We start from the raw sequence: 13601 nt of genomic DNA on the forward strand, positions 1-13601 counted from the left end.
TCTTTAACAATTTAATGTTTGAAATTTGTATTAGTCTAGTAGTTTTTTTTTCTGTGGTATCTTTGGTAAAACAATATGTAAAAGAAAGAATAAATACGTTTGACATCTAAATGTCAAATGTAAATTTTATCTTATTGGAATCAGAATTAGGAATCAATAAGAATCGGAACTGGTAAGCAGAATCGGAATTGGAATCAATAAAATTCAAACGATACCCAACCCTAATCACGAGCAAGTATGTTGCATATTATCGGTGAAATAACAGTCCTAGTTTTCCTTAATGCCCCAGGAAGCTTTTTGTGTATATAATTTGTTATATTACTGTGATATTTGTAGGGTAATGCTGAGGCATGTTTGTCCTCCTGCTGCAGGTGTTGAGGAGACTGAGATTAAGCTTTGTTTGTGTGTCAACTGTGTGTACATGATAAATAGGAGCAGTGCTCATACTGTGTGAAAGCTTAGACCAAAATGGCCTCATGTGTGGAATAGCATGAGTCTGTGTGTGTGTTTCAGGTGTTAGCGCAGATTGAGGATAAGCAGCGGAGGTTACCTGAGGTTCGCGCGTATCAAGGAGGCACTTCAAACACCAGCACTCTGCAGAGACTTATGCAGACTTTTGAACATGATATTCAGCTACTTGTTACACAGGTGATGCAACACATCCTTATGCAGAAAGTGCAAAATGTGCTCTAAAATACTTGATGATAAAAAAAAGGTTCTGTCATGACAACTCTGAGGGATTGGCATGGTAATGTACATGACAGTGTTAGTGTGTTTGGTCTTGGCGGAATAGATCTGCTACGCTGCTGCGGCATAGCAAGTACAGAGACTTGCTACTGCCAATACATCCATATGTAAGAAATACTGCTGCTGCTCATACATATAGCATACATGAATCACCCCATAGCAGATCTATACAGGTGGAGCTGGGGAAGGTGGAGGGTTTCTAAAGCACACTGCAACTGCTACAGCAAGCACTAGCCAAGTATTCAAATGTTGACCAGCAAACTCATTGGCTTCTGATGCAAAAATAACTAATCGGCTGCCCCATGTGAATAATCATGTCAGATTATATTTGATTTATCAGACTGCGCCATCTTGAGTTTCATGCCAGAACTTTGGCAATGCTTGTATAAAGAAGACTGTTTTCCTCAGGTAAGACAGTTGCAGGAAAGTGCAGCCCAGCTTCGAACAGTTTATGCCGGGGAGAAAGCAGAAGCCATCGCCATGCAGGAACATGAAGTCATGCAGACGTGGAAAGAGCTGCTCATATCCTGTGAGGACTGCCGAATGCAGATTACTACGGCGACAGACAAGTTACGCTTCTTTGGGATGGTGCGTGATCAGCTGATGTGGATGGACAGCATCATCTGTCAGATAGGAACTGGGGAGAAACCAAGGTAGGACACATGCTGGGACACATGCTCTCTGCTTATAGGAACTCTTTAAGGTGCATTAACATTGTAATGCATGAAGGTTTGCATCAGGTGAGCTGAAGAGCAGCCACCGTGGCCGCTGGAGTTACTAAAGGTATCATACCACGAGCACAAATAAGTGATAAGGTGGTAAGTGCATGAACCACAATAGTATTTATACATCATATTATGATGAGCATGATAGTGTCTATTAAAGGAGAAGTTTACTTCCAGAACAAAAATGTACAGATAATGTACTCACCCCCTTGTCATCCAAGAAGTTCCATGACATCTTTCTTCAGTCGTAAAGAAATGTTTTTTGAGGAAAACATTTCAGGATTTCTCTCCATATAATGGACTTCTATGGTGCCCCCAAGTTTGAACTTCCAAAATGCAGTTTAAATGCAGCTTCAAAGGGCTCTAAATGATCTTAATCTAAAAAGGAAGAAGGGTCTTATCTATTGAAACAATTGGTTATTTTCTTTTTTTTATTGGTATTTTAATAAGACCATACATAATGTACTTCAGTGAAAGAAAAGAAGTTACCGATTGTCTCAATATAAACCCAATCAAAACCCTCCCACCCACAAGACATTTAAATATAAAGTCAAGAAAAAGAAAAAAAAATAAGTAAATGAATAAAAAATAAAGATAGAAGAAAACTAAATAATAAATTAAATAAACAAATACATAGAAATAAGAAACGTTCCTCTCTCAAAAATCAGTCTTCACTCTTTCCAGAAGTTCATTATTGTGAGAACAGAGTAAGCCTTTGATGTGATCTAAGAAAGGCTTCCAGATCTTAAGGAAAGATTTGAGAGATCCTGAAAGCGAGAATCTTAACTTCTCAAGTTTTATACAGCAAAAGATTTCTTGGATCCACATATCATGCGATGGAGGAATGACATGTTTCCACTTCGTAAGAATGGCTTGTCTAGCAAAAACAGTAGTAAAGGCGATGACCTGGCGGGATGCGGCAGTCAAATCAGGTCTTGAGGAAATGCCAAAAAGTACTGTCAAGGGGTTAGGGGTTAAGTCTATGTTAAGAACATTACTAAGTGTTTCAAATACATTGGACCAAAAGTCTGTCAACCGAGGGCAACTCCAGAACATATGGAGATGGTTGGCAGGAGATTGCTTGCAGCGATGACAAGCATCACTCCTATCTGGAAACATTTTTGCCAGTGTGGCATTTGTTAAATGTGTCCTATAGAGCACTTTACATTGCAATAGATTGCAAGATTCTCTAACAGAAATAGCGGGGTCTACATTAAGTGCACTTATCAAATTGTAAATAACTGAAATTAAATGCTTCTGACTTGCACCTAAAGTGAGAAAATGATCAAGAGGGCATTCAGGAGGACGGTTGGGAAAGTGGGGAAACAGTTTCTTAACAAAGTGTCTACTTTGGGCAGACTGTACTTAGTGGATAAAAAAGAAAAAGACGCTAACAACCCATCTACATACAAGTCATTGAGCTCAACTAGCCCGTTGACTGCCCAATTGCGAAAAGCCCAATCAGAGCAAGAGGGGGAGAAAAAATGATTATTTATGATGGGTGTGTGAATAGAAGCCCTATGTAAACCAAAATGTTTCCTGAATTGGACCCAAATTTTGATAGTACTAGTAACAACTAGATTAGATGAAATTCTACTGACGGCTAAAGGAAGTTGGAAACAGATAGCAGAATCAGGGCCGGCCCTGTACATCTGGGGGCCCTAAGCTGGATAATTTTGGGGCCCTGCCTTGCAGTGAATACTAGTGGAGTATTGCCAGTAGCCAGGTTTCCATCCAAAGATTTTGTTTGTGGAAAAAAAACACAAAACAATTTAGCGCTTCGGAATTTTTACCGATATAGCTGGTGGAAATGTCTTAGCGATAAAATTTCTCATGTGTCGACATAATCTTTTTCCGTTTAACTTTAGCGCATAAATTCTAAATCCATACTTCAAATGTCACAAAAATCTGTTTGGAAACACTTTTTTTGTAGAGAAAAGGGGCTTTGCTACGTTGCAAGTTAAAATGTATTAATTTTGTTCTGAAGATCTTGTTTTACGTGGATATTGGAATGATAAGTACAACATTTTAAATTAACTTGTTTTGGCTTGTTAGTAGCTTTTTATATTTTTGTTCTTCTTGTGTTATGAGTATTGTTCCATTAAATGTAAAGGATTTGTTCTGAAATAAAAGGGGGAAAATAGCATGTTTTTCAATATGTTTGGCTGACTGTATTTTATTATGACAATGAAGCTGCGTTGTCGAGTTAGTAATGCTTAACTGCGCGCAGGAGGCGCCGACACGATCACTTGATTTCCCCCCCCCTTATAAAAGTGGAAACAACTTACAATAGCCTACTCCTTCGTTTGTGGTCATACAAGAGTAAGACATTGTTCCAAACTATTCTAAATATTTATTTTATTTATGCACATTCACAATAAAAACAGTGTGCTTTTGTAAAATCGAGCGCATCAGAAAAATTTAACTAAATTCTCTATAGGTTGATATAGGCTGCTAATTGTTTCACATTTTTTTCTTTCGTTTTGTTAATTCATAATTTATTTAGAAATAGATTTATTTGATATATAGCTGTATAATGTTTTCCTCCGCTCGCAGAAGCGCAGCAGGTGCGTGACCATGTGAATCCTCACAGTCTGTTGTTTATGCTGCTTTTTGCGTGTATAAAATTAATCCATGGAAAACAAATTTAGGTATTTTTAATGGGTCACAACCGCATATTAATTAAAATTTCCTTTAATTGTAATTTAACAATCTTGTAAGTTAACGGTTAAAAATGTCTTAACGACCGTCGGTTGTCAGGAGAAATAAAATAACCGAAATGAACATTCCCATTTCTAAATAAAAGTTCATCAGAAAAATGACAATAATACAACTGCTCCTGTTTATGATTATTGTTGATGATGAAGTAAATAGTCTATAACAAAGTAAAAAAAAAAAAAAAAAAAAAAAAAAAAAAAAAAAACTCATGACACTTGTTAATAAAAATTAGCTAACATACAATTTAATATTAGGTTTTGTTTCAAATGGATAAAGAACAGGCTACTAGCCTATATAATTTACGCAATATAGGTGAAATTATGTATGGAAACAGCTCAAGGGCAGTTTTTTTTTGCGATACACCAAAACTTATGCGACAGTTCATTTTTTAGGGATGAGGTCATTATGCACACATTTTATCGATAAAAGGCCGGTTGGAAGGAAAATAGGCTGTAGACAGCAAATCTTGCAGTTTTTTTTTTTTTTTTTTTTTTTACACATTCTCTTTGTCGATAACAAAACAGTGCAAAAACTGGATGAAAACTTGGCTAGTGACAGCCACGAGCTTTGCAACGTAATGACTCGGACCACTAGTGGGGGCCCCCTAGTGGCGGCGGGGCCCTAAGCAGCCGCTTAGTTCGCCTATAGGGAGGGCCGGCACTGAGCAGAATACAAAGTGCCTTTTGTTGATGCAATCTCTGAATGAACCCAGGGGGGGCAATCACCAGCCTGAGCAGAACTCTTCCAATAGAGAATCTTGTTAATATTACAAGCCCGGTAATATTGTTGGAAGTTGGGAAGTGCAAGTCCTCCCTTAGACTTAGAACTGATTTCTTAAGGCATGCAGGCTTGTTTGCCCAAATAAATGAACGCAAAATACCATCAAAATTAGTAAAAAAAAAGACTTATTAATGCAAACTGAAATATGTTGAAAAAGATAAAGGAATCTGGGTAAGATAACCATTTTCACTAGATTAATGCGGCCCTCAATTGGTTATTTTCTAAAAAAAATGTACAATTTATGTACTTTTTTTCAACCTCAAATGCTTGTCTTGTCTAGCTCTGTCTGAACTCTGTTCTTTCCGGTTTAAGACAGTTAGGGTATGTCGAAAAACTCCCATCTCATTTTCTCCCTCAACTTCAAAAATCATTTAAAAATCATCCTACATTGCAGCAGAAGTACCGACCCAGTGTTTGCAAAGGGAACATGCAAAGAAGATCAAACACCCTCAGCAAAAAAGGTAAAACGGTGATGTAGGAAAATTTTTAAGTTGAGGGAGAAAACGAGATGGGAGTTTTTCAACATACCCTAGCTGTCTTGAACTGGAAAAAACAGAGTTCAGGCAGAGATAGACAAGGTTTGAGGTTAAAAAGTACATAACATAAATCGTAACTTAAAAAAAGAAGATTGTTTTGCTATATTGTGTCTTCCTTGTCTGGGATCTTGGCATCGTTTGAAGCCGCATTTTAACTACATTTTGAAAGTTCAAACTCAGGGAACCATAGAAGTCCACTATATGGAGAAACATCCTGAAATGCTTTCCTCAAAAACATACTTTCTTTACGAATGAAGAAAGAAAGACATGAACATCTTGGATGACAAGGGGGTGAGTATATTATCTGTACATTTTTGTTCTGGAAGTGAACTTCTCCTTTAAGAGCACTGTGTGGGAACACAATAGATCTGTTACAAAACTTACTGTGCTGCAGTTTTGTCTACTACTTTCATTGAAAACTACTTACTTTGATTATAACCTAATCATAGAGGATTTGAAATGCTAATCTGAAAGCTTTTCAAGTGGCATTTTCCATGTGAACGGAAGACTTCACTTAGAAATTGATTCCAATAGAATCTGACACTGACATTGAACTTGACACTCTCAGTGAAAAAAAAACACAGTATGCACAAAAAACTATTTTAATACATAATTTTATCTGTATGTAAAGGGTACACAAATTGTTGCCTTAGAATGTATTTTGCCAAAAGACATTATCATAGAAAGCTTTGCTCCCTACTAGAACAGCTTTGCATTGGGAGTGCACCTGCCGTGCCTTAAAATGCTAAGTTGGCAGCTTACTAGGTTTTGGAACAGACCTATAGTGCATATATATGCTTTGTATATTTTAAAAATCGTAAAAACGGTAAGAACCTGTAATAGTGCGAAAGCTCAGGAGCCACCATGGACACTCTTTGTGTTGCCAAAATGGCCTTCTGTTGCTGTTCTTTCTGTGGGCAGACTTGGCCCATGTGTTCTTGCCTGAGTAACTCTCTCTCTTCTCACTGTCAGCTCTTTCCTCAGAGCTTTAATGGGATATGGGCTCTCTGGTGCTTGCAGGGACGTGTCATCTGTGGAGGTCCTGATGAACTATCACCAGAGCCTTAAGAGTGAGGTGGAGGCCAGAAACAAGAGCGTCCTACAGTGTATCGAGATGGGCAAGACTTTACTGGCTGCTCGGAACCCTGCGTCAGAAGAGGTGACACACAAAACAGCCAGCACAACATGTTCAGAAACTATTGAAATCACTGCCAGACCTAAAACATACTCTATGCATGTTTAATTTCATGCACTGTTGCAATACAAAATGTTTCATTGCACTCTCAACATTGCCAGATGGGACATTATAGTGTGTATTAACATAAACTCTTCTACAGTCAATTTTCTCTTTCAAAAACTTACATCTGAAAGAGTTTATTCCCTCCGTTAATATGGTGGCTTGTTACTGCTACAGCAATACAAGGATGTTTTATCAAAATAAGAGGGATCATACAAAATGCGTCCCAAAATTTAATACTGACATGAATATAATATTTCACATAAAAGACGTTTATATATAGTCTACAAGAGAAAATAATAGTTAAATGTATAAAAATGACCCTGTTCAAAAGTTTTCATACACTTGATTCTTAATTCTGTGTTGTTACCTGAATGATTCAAAGCTGTTTTTTTATTTTATTTTTTTTGTTTTTTGTTTAGTGATAGTTGTTCATGAGTGTCCTTGTTTGTCCTGATCAGAAAATCCTTCATGTCCCACAAATTATTTGGTTTTTCAGCTTTTTTGTGTATTTAAACCCTTTCTAACAATGACTGTATGATTTTTTAATTATTATTTTTCACACTGAGGACAACTGAGGGATTTATATGCAACTATTACAGAAGGTTCAAACACTCACTGATGCTCCAGAAGGAAACACAGTGCATTTAGCGTTAAACTTTTGAACATAAAGTGTTTTTTTTACATTTCGATTTTTTTTTTTTATTTAGTACTGCCCTTCAGAAGCTACAGAAAATACTTATATGGTTCCTCGAAGACAAAATAAGTTAAATTTACCCTGATCTTCAAATTGAAAAAGTTTTGAATGGCTTTTAATGCATTGATTTCCTTCTGAAGTATCAGTGAGCATTTGAACCTTCTGTAATAGTTGCGTTTGAGTCCTTCAGTTGCCCTCAGTGTGAAAAGATGGATCTCAAAATCATACAGTCATTGTTGGAAAGGGTTCAAATACACCAAAATGCTGAAAAAAGAAAAAGAATTTGTAGGACCTGAAGGCTTTTTCTGCAGAACAGCAGGCAGTTTAACTGTTCAGGACAAACCAGGGACTCATGAACAACTATCACAAAAAAAAAACAGCTGTGGATCATTCAGGTAACAACACAGTATTAATAATCAAGTGTGTGTAAACTTTTGATCAGGGTCATTTTTATAAATTAAACTTTTATTTTCTCTTGTGGTCTATATGTAAAGGTCTTTTATGTGAAATATCTTATAACAGGTCAGTACTAAACAAAAATTAGCATGCATTTTGTATGATCCCTCTTTTTTGGGTGAAATAATCAACATTTTTCAAGGTGTATGTAAACTTTTAACCTCAACTACATGTACGATGTAACTGCTTGCATTTCTGACTCTGTTGTAGTTCTTGTGTAAAGTATGTTTCCAGCCTTAGAGCTGATGTCTACATGATATTCTAAGCTGTCTTCTGACTGTGGAGTATTGACCGTTTCAGATCAAAGAAAAGCTGGAGAAGGTTTTGGCCAAGCAGCAAGAGCTCACTGAGAAATGGGACAGACACTGGGAAGAGCTGCAGCAAAGTGGGTGAAATGAGGCTAACAGAGAACAAACATTATGCATAAATTATGTAAACAGTTTCATGTGCCTCAACATCTCACTTTCTGTGTCTTCTCAGTGTTGGAGGTGCATCAGTTTGCTCAGGAAGCAGTGGTAGCCGAGGCCTGGCTCACTGCTCAGGAACCCTTCCTAAGTAGTAATGAACTGGGCGGCAGTGTGGATGAGGTTGAACAGCTGATTCGCAGACACGAAGCCTTTCGGAAAGCTGCGGCCACATGGGAAGAACGCTTCAGCTCTTTACGTCGTCTTACCACGGTAATAGATACCAGCCAACTAAACCCAAGGACTAAACTAAACCCATTTAGATCCAACCTGGCCAAAAACACTTGCCTGGAAGTTTTGAGTAATTCTGAAGACGTTGATTAGCTGGTACAGAGTTTTTTGGTTAGGACTGATCTCTGTAGGATAGTGGCACTGGAGTAGAGGGATTATACACCCCGGGGCAACATTAAAAACTGCAAACAGATCCACATGCATTAGTTGTTAATTGCAACATTTTTACCAATATTAAACAGTAGTTGTACCTTTGACTGCTGTGGTACTGTCCTAAAATTTTACTTGTGCAATTTTTACTAGTAGCCCAGATTAAAAAATAAGCATATTATTAGGTATAGTCAAGCATGAAATTTGTCCAAGCTGGCAATTTCTGACTTAAAGTTACTTTTATTCAACCAGCCAGTTTTTATTTATTAGAAATGACACAGACGTCTCCCGGAAGATAATAAGACGATATACAAGAGGCATCATTGTGGAAAAAATTATTACTTTTGAATTTTTGGAGAGAACAAAAAGTGGCATGTCCAAAATTATTCATACCCTTCTCAATAATCAACAGAAAAGCCTTTATTGGCTATTACAGCAATCAAACCCTTCCTATAATTGCTGACCAGCTTTTTGCATGTCTCCACTGGTATTTTGCCCATTCATCTTTAGCTATGTTCTTAGGGTTAAAGGCTTCTCCTTTTTTACGCCAAATGAAGGCTACTTTATTGTGGCCAAACAATTCAATTTTTGTTTCATTTCACCATAAAACAGAAGACAAGAAGTCTTCTTCTTTGTCCAGATGAGCATTTGCAAAGGCCAAATGGCTTTTTTGTGCCTTATCTGGAGAAGTGGTGCCCACCGTGGTCTGCGTCCGTGGAACCCAGCGATGTGCAGTGTCTGTGGACTGTCTGCCTTGAGATGTTGCCAGCAGCAGAGCCCAGATTCATCAGGATGTTCTTGGTGGTGATCCTTGGATTCTTTTTTACCTCTCTGACTATCCTCCTGGCCAGCACAGGTGTCACTTTTGGCTTCCGACCACGTCCTCTGAGATTTGTCACAGTGCGTAACGTCTTGTATTTTTTAATAATACTTTGCACTGTAGCCGCTGGAACTTCAAAACATTTAGATATGGTCTTATAGCCCTTTCCTGACTTGTGAGCAGCCACAATGCGCAGCCGCAGGTCCTCAGTGAGCTCCTTTGTATTAGCCATGACTGCCCACAAACCAACAGCAGAGAGCTTCTGTTTTTCACCTGTTGAGTTGATTAAAACAGCTGTTCCCAATGAATCAGGGTAATCTGGATGCTTTAGAACAGCTTGGACTATTTGGAATGGTACAGAACTTTGGATTTTCCCATAGACTGTGACAGTTTGCAAAGGGGGTGAATAATTTTGGACATGCCACTTTTTGTTCAAATGTAAATAAAAGCTGAGAAATATTTTTTCCACAATGATGCCTCTTGTACATCCTCTTATTATCTTTTGGGAGAAGCCTGTGTCATTTTCAGTCCAAAAAAAAAACTTGCTGGTTGAATAAAAGTAACTTTAAGTCAGAATTTGCCAGGGGTATGAATAATTTCGGGCTTGACTGTATGTTTTGAAGCATGGCTGCTGCTTTGAGCTGGTTTAAGCTGGTCATGTGCTGGGCCTAAACTGCTGCTTAGGACCAGCTCATGACCAGCTAAGGACCAGCTTAAACTAGCAGCCATGTTTTAAAACATACCTAACCAGCATATGCTGCAGCACATATATAATTAACTATTAATGACAGAATGGAATCGTGGGTGTATAAATGATAACAAATCCTCTTGTTTTATGATTTAGGTTGAGAAAATAAAGGCAGAGCAGAGTAAGCTTCCCCCAACACCCTTGCTGGGACGGAAGGTTTTCTTGGACCCTCAGGACTCTTCTCCAGCTCGCAGTAGCCCTTCCTCTATCCTAAGACAGACCATATACGAGCAGGGCGAGACCCGGGTGGAGCGCATCACCCCTCAACCCTCTCCCTCATCCGTGGTCCGCAGACTGGGTTCTACCGTGGCCAACTACACTCCCATCATGAATGGAGCTGCTACTTACCGCCTTCAGGAAGCCAGGAATGCTGGGATTGTTGGTGTGGCTGCAGGACTAGGCACCGCTATGGAGCACAAGGTCACCCATTTGCGACCGGAATTCAAGGCCCAAATCCCGCAGCAGAAGATCGAACACATCCATGAGGTGGTCCACCCCTTGCTGGAGAGAGAGAAGGAGCGGGAACGCTATCATGAGAACGTGATGGCAGAGGTGGTGCTCCAGGAGCCAGGTGGAGGAAGAGAACGCTTGAACAGCGTGGTGGGAGGGAGCGGGAGCAGTCGCTCAGAGCTTCTGGTGGAGCAGCATCCCCCTCCGAGGGAGTCGCGGTTGGAAAGACAATTGTCCACCGAGCAGCTGATTCAGGCACGCCGGGATGAGCTGCCTCAGGAGGTGTGGAGAGAACGAGCTGAGAGGGCAGAGAGGAGGCTGGAGAGACAGACATCTAGTGAACATGAAGGTCATGAGGTGCGCCGTAGGGACAGACACCGAATGGAGAGACGGGACAGCAGTGAGCAGGAGGCAAGGGAGCAGTCAGACAGACGCTCCGCAGGCGGGTGAGTGACTGCTTTTGTGACCGCAAGCAAACCACATTACTAAAGACTTCCCTTTTCAGCATCACCTGTTGGTTACTGTTACCCATTAGCCAAATCAAAAGAGGCAAACTCCACCTTCACGTTTCAATTTCTGGTCACCAGGTCAGTTCACAACAAGTAGAGGCTCAAGTAAATTTGGCCTGATTCCTAGGACAACTACTTGACTGCATTTTGCTTTACACGAATCACAGTCCAGTCATTTCCTGATGGATAAATTCTTCTTGTCGCACATTGTCTTGTTGAACATCCTTTTTAAAGGGATAGCTTACCCAAAAACCCCCAGGGCTTCCAAGATGTAGGTAGTCTCGCGTAGCCAGACCTTCAGTCTGAGGGCTGAAGGTCTGGAATTCATGGCAGCTTTCATTGGCCAAGGCCTGTCCATAAGGCCGTTTGACCGACATGTCAAACAACCAATCACTGTTCGTAAGATGTAGGTGACTTCAGTAGAACACAAATGAAGATTTTTAACTCAAACCATTGCAGTCTGTCATGTTATATAATGGCAGTCAATTGGTTTCATGGCTCTGAGAGTCAAAAAAACATACACAGACAAAACCAAATTAAACCCTGCAGCTCGTGACGATACATTGAGGACTTAAGACACTAAAAAATTGGTCTGTGCAAGAAATTGAACAGTATTGATAGAATTTTTTACCTCTGATCCACCACAATGTCCAACTGTCCTGAGCGTGTTCACAACATGTTCGCAACCATAACTTCAGTCGATCAGGCTCGGCGAAAACTCAACACATCCGGATGAGTTTGTGCAAGCAAATGTAATCTTTTAGTTTTTAATCGGTTGCAAAAATCAGGATAAGCACAATAATTGCCATTTTGAGTGGCTGCTGTACCCACAATGTCTCTGCACAGTAAACAATGAGTGACATACTATATGCCAGAGCATGTTGGCGAGTACGCGCCGTCTGTGGTGAACGCGCTCAGGACAGTAGGACATTGCTGTGGATCAGAGGTAAAAAATATATAAATACTGTTTAGTTTCTTGCACAGGCCGATTGTTTCATGTGTTAAGACATCAATGTATCGTCACGAGCCGTAGGGTTTAATTTGGTTTTGTCTGTGTATGTTTTTTTGATAGATGACTGACAGACTGCAACGGTTTGAGTTAAAAATCTTTGTTTGGGTTCTACTGAAGTAACAAAGTCATCTACCTCTTGGATGCCCTGGGGATAAGCAGATAAACATCAAATTTTCATTTTTGGGTGAACTATCCCTTTAACTTGTTACATTAATGAAGTAAAATGATTCTAAATGGTTTCCTATATTGACTTCAAAGCAGCTTTCTGTTTGTGCAAAATAGCACTTCCAGGTCTCAGATTTTCCCTTTTTATCGGCAGGGAAAAAAGGACGACGCTAGCTGAGATTGTGGAGCAGCTTCAGGAAAGAGAAGCAGCACAGGTGTGTGGACCATCTAATGTTTGGCTAATCGTTCTTTCAAACTGCATTTTGTCCCATTTTCATTGCTGTTTGTTTACAACTCAGGCCCGAGGAGAGGTTCCACGTCTACCCAACGGTTTACCTGAGAAGTCTTCCAGACCGGACCGGCCACGTGCTCGCGACAGACCCAAACCGAGAAGACGACCACGACCCAAGGAGCCAACGGCTGGCGAAACGCGGCGCTCAAGATCTGCGCCGGCCCAGAGCAGTCCGCCAGTACCCCAGCCACCTACCCACACGGCCCAGCGAGAAGGATTCCTCTTCCGCAAAATAGACATTGAGAGCCAAAAGAAGAGTTCAAACAGGTGGGGCTTTTTGGTCTGAAAATGATAGGCACATGGCATGGAACTAGCATGGAAACGGCTAAACCAAATATGCCAATCAGTATGATTGGTTATTCAAAGCTATGCTAATGTTGTTATTAGCATTGTGTACTGATGCTTAGAGCACTAACATTTGTTATTACAAGGCAGCTCTTATTTTCTTTCACCAAGTTTCAAGTCAAACTGGGATATGCCTGAATGCTTTACAAGCCTAAAATGTTTCCTGAAGTTAAACTAAGGAGCAGCAGTTTGGCTGTCATTTCTGATTACAAGTTTCATGTCCAGCAATGGCAGAAAATAGCTAGCTGTTAGCACTGCTTGCCACTTGCATGGTAATACTAAAATCTGCCTGGTTGGTGGATGATGCTGTGTCAGAAGACCAACAGATGCTGGGTTTCTGAAGCCATGGCTAGCAAGGTATGAAGCCTTCACCCCTCACAGCTTTATACAGCAGCCATTTTATAGACGACCGGATGCACCACCTTTGCAGCCTAAGCCACTAAACAATTCATTGCATTGAGGAGTTTAAGAAACTCAAAAGAATGGCTGTCTGTTCTTTTGTGGCATGTACTTGCACAT

General features: G+C 39.9%; 1 protein-coding gene across 1 annotated transcript in view; it reads left to right on the top strand.

Moving 5' to 3' along the window:
• The window catches only part of sptbn4b (spectrin, beta, non-erythrocytic 4b), a 32601-nt gene that overhangs the window by 12332 nt on the left and 6668 nt on the right, over positions 1 to 13601 (top strand). The window contains exons 8-15 of the mRNA XM_073843100.1: positions 514 to 648; positions 1156 to 1400; positions 6479 to 6665; positions 8197 to 8281; positions 8377 to 8573; positions 10406 to 11205; positions 12600 to 12660; positions 12745 to 13004. Coding sequence (XP_073699201.1) covers positions 514 to 648; positions 1156 to 1400; positions 6479 to 6665; positions 8197 to 8281; positions 8377 to 8573; positions 10406 to 11205; positions 12600 to 12660; positions 12745 to 13004 — 1970 coding nt within the window. The remainder of the gene's footprint in view (positions 1 to 513; positions 649 to 1155; positions 1401 to 6478; positions 6666 to 8196; positions 8282 to 8376; positions 8574 to 10405; positions 11206 to 12599; positions 12661 to 12744; positions 13005 to 13601) is intronic.

Source organism: Garra rufa, chromosome 6 (assembly GCF_049309525.1).
Source record: "Garra rufa chromosome 6, GarRuf1.0, whole genome shotgun sequence".
In the NCBI taxonomy this organism is placed as follows: domain Eukaryota; kingdom Metazoa; phylum Chordata; class Actinopteri; order Cypriniformes; family Cyprinidae; genus Garra; species Garra rufa.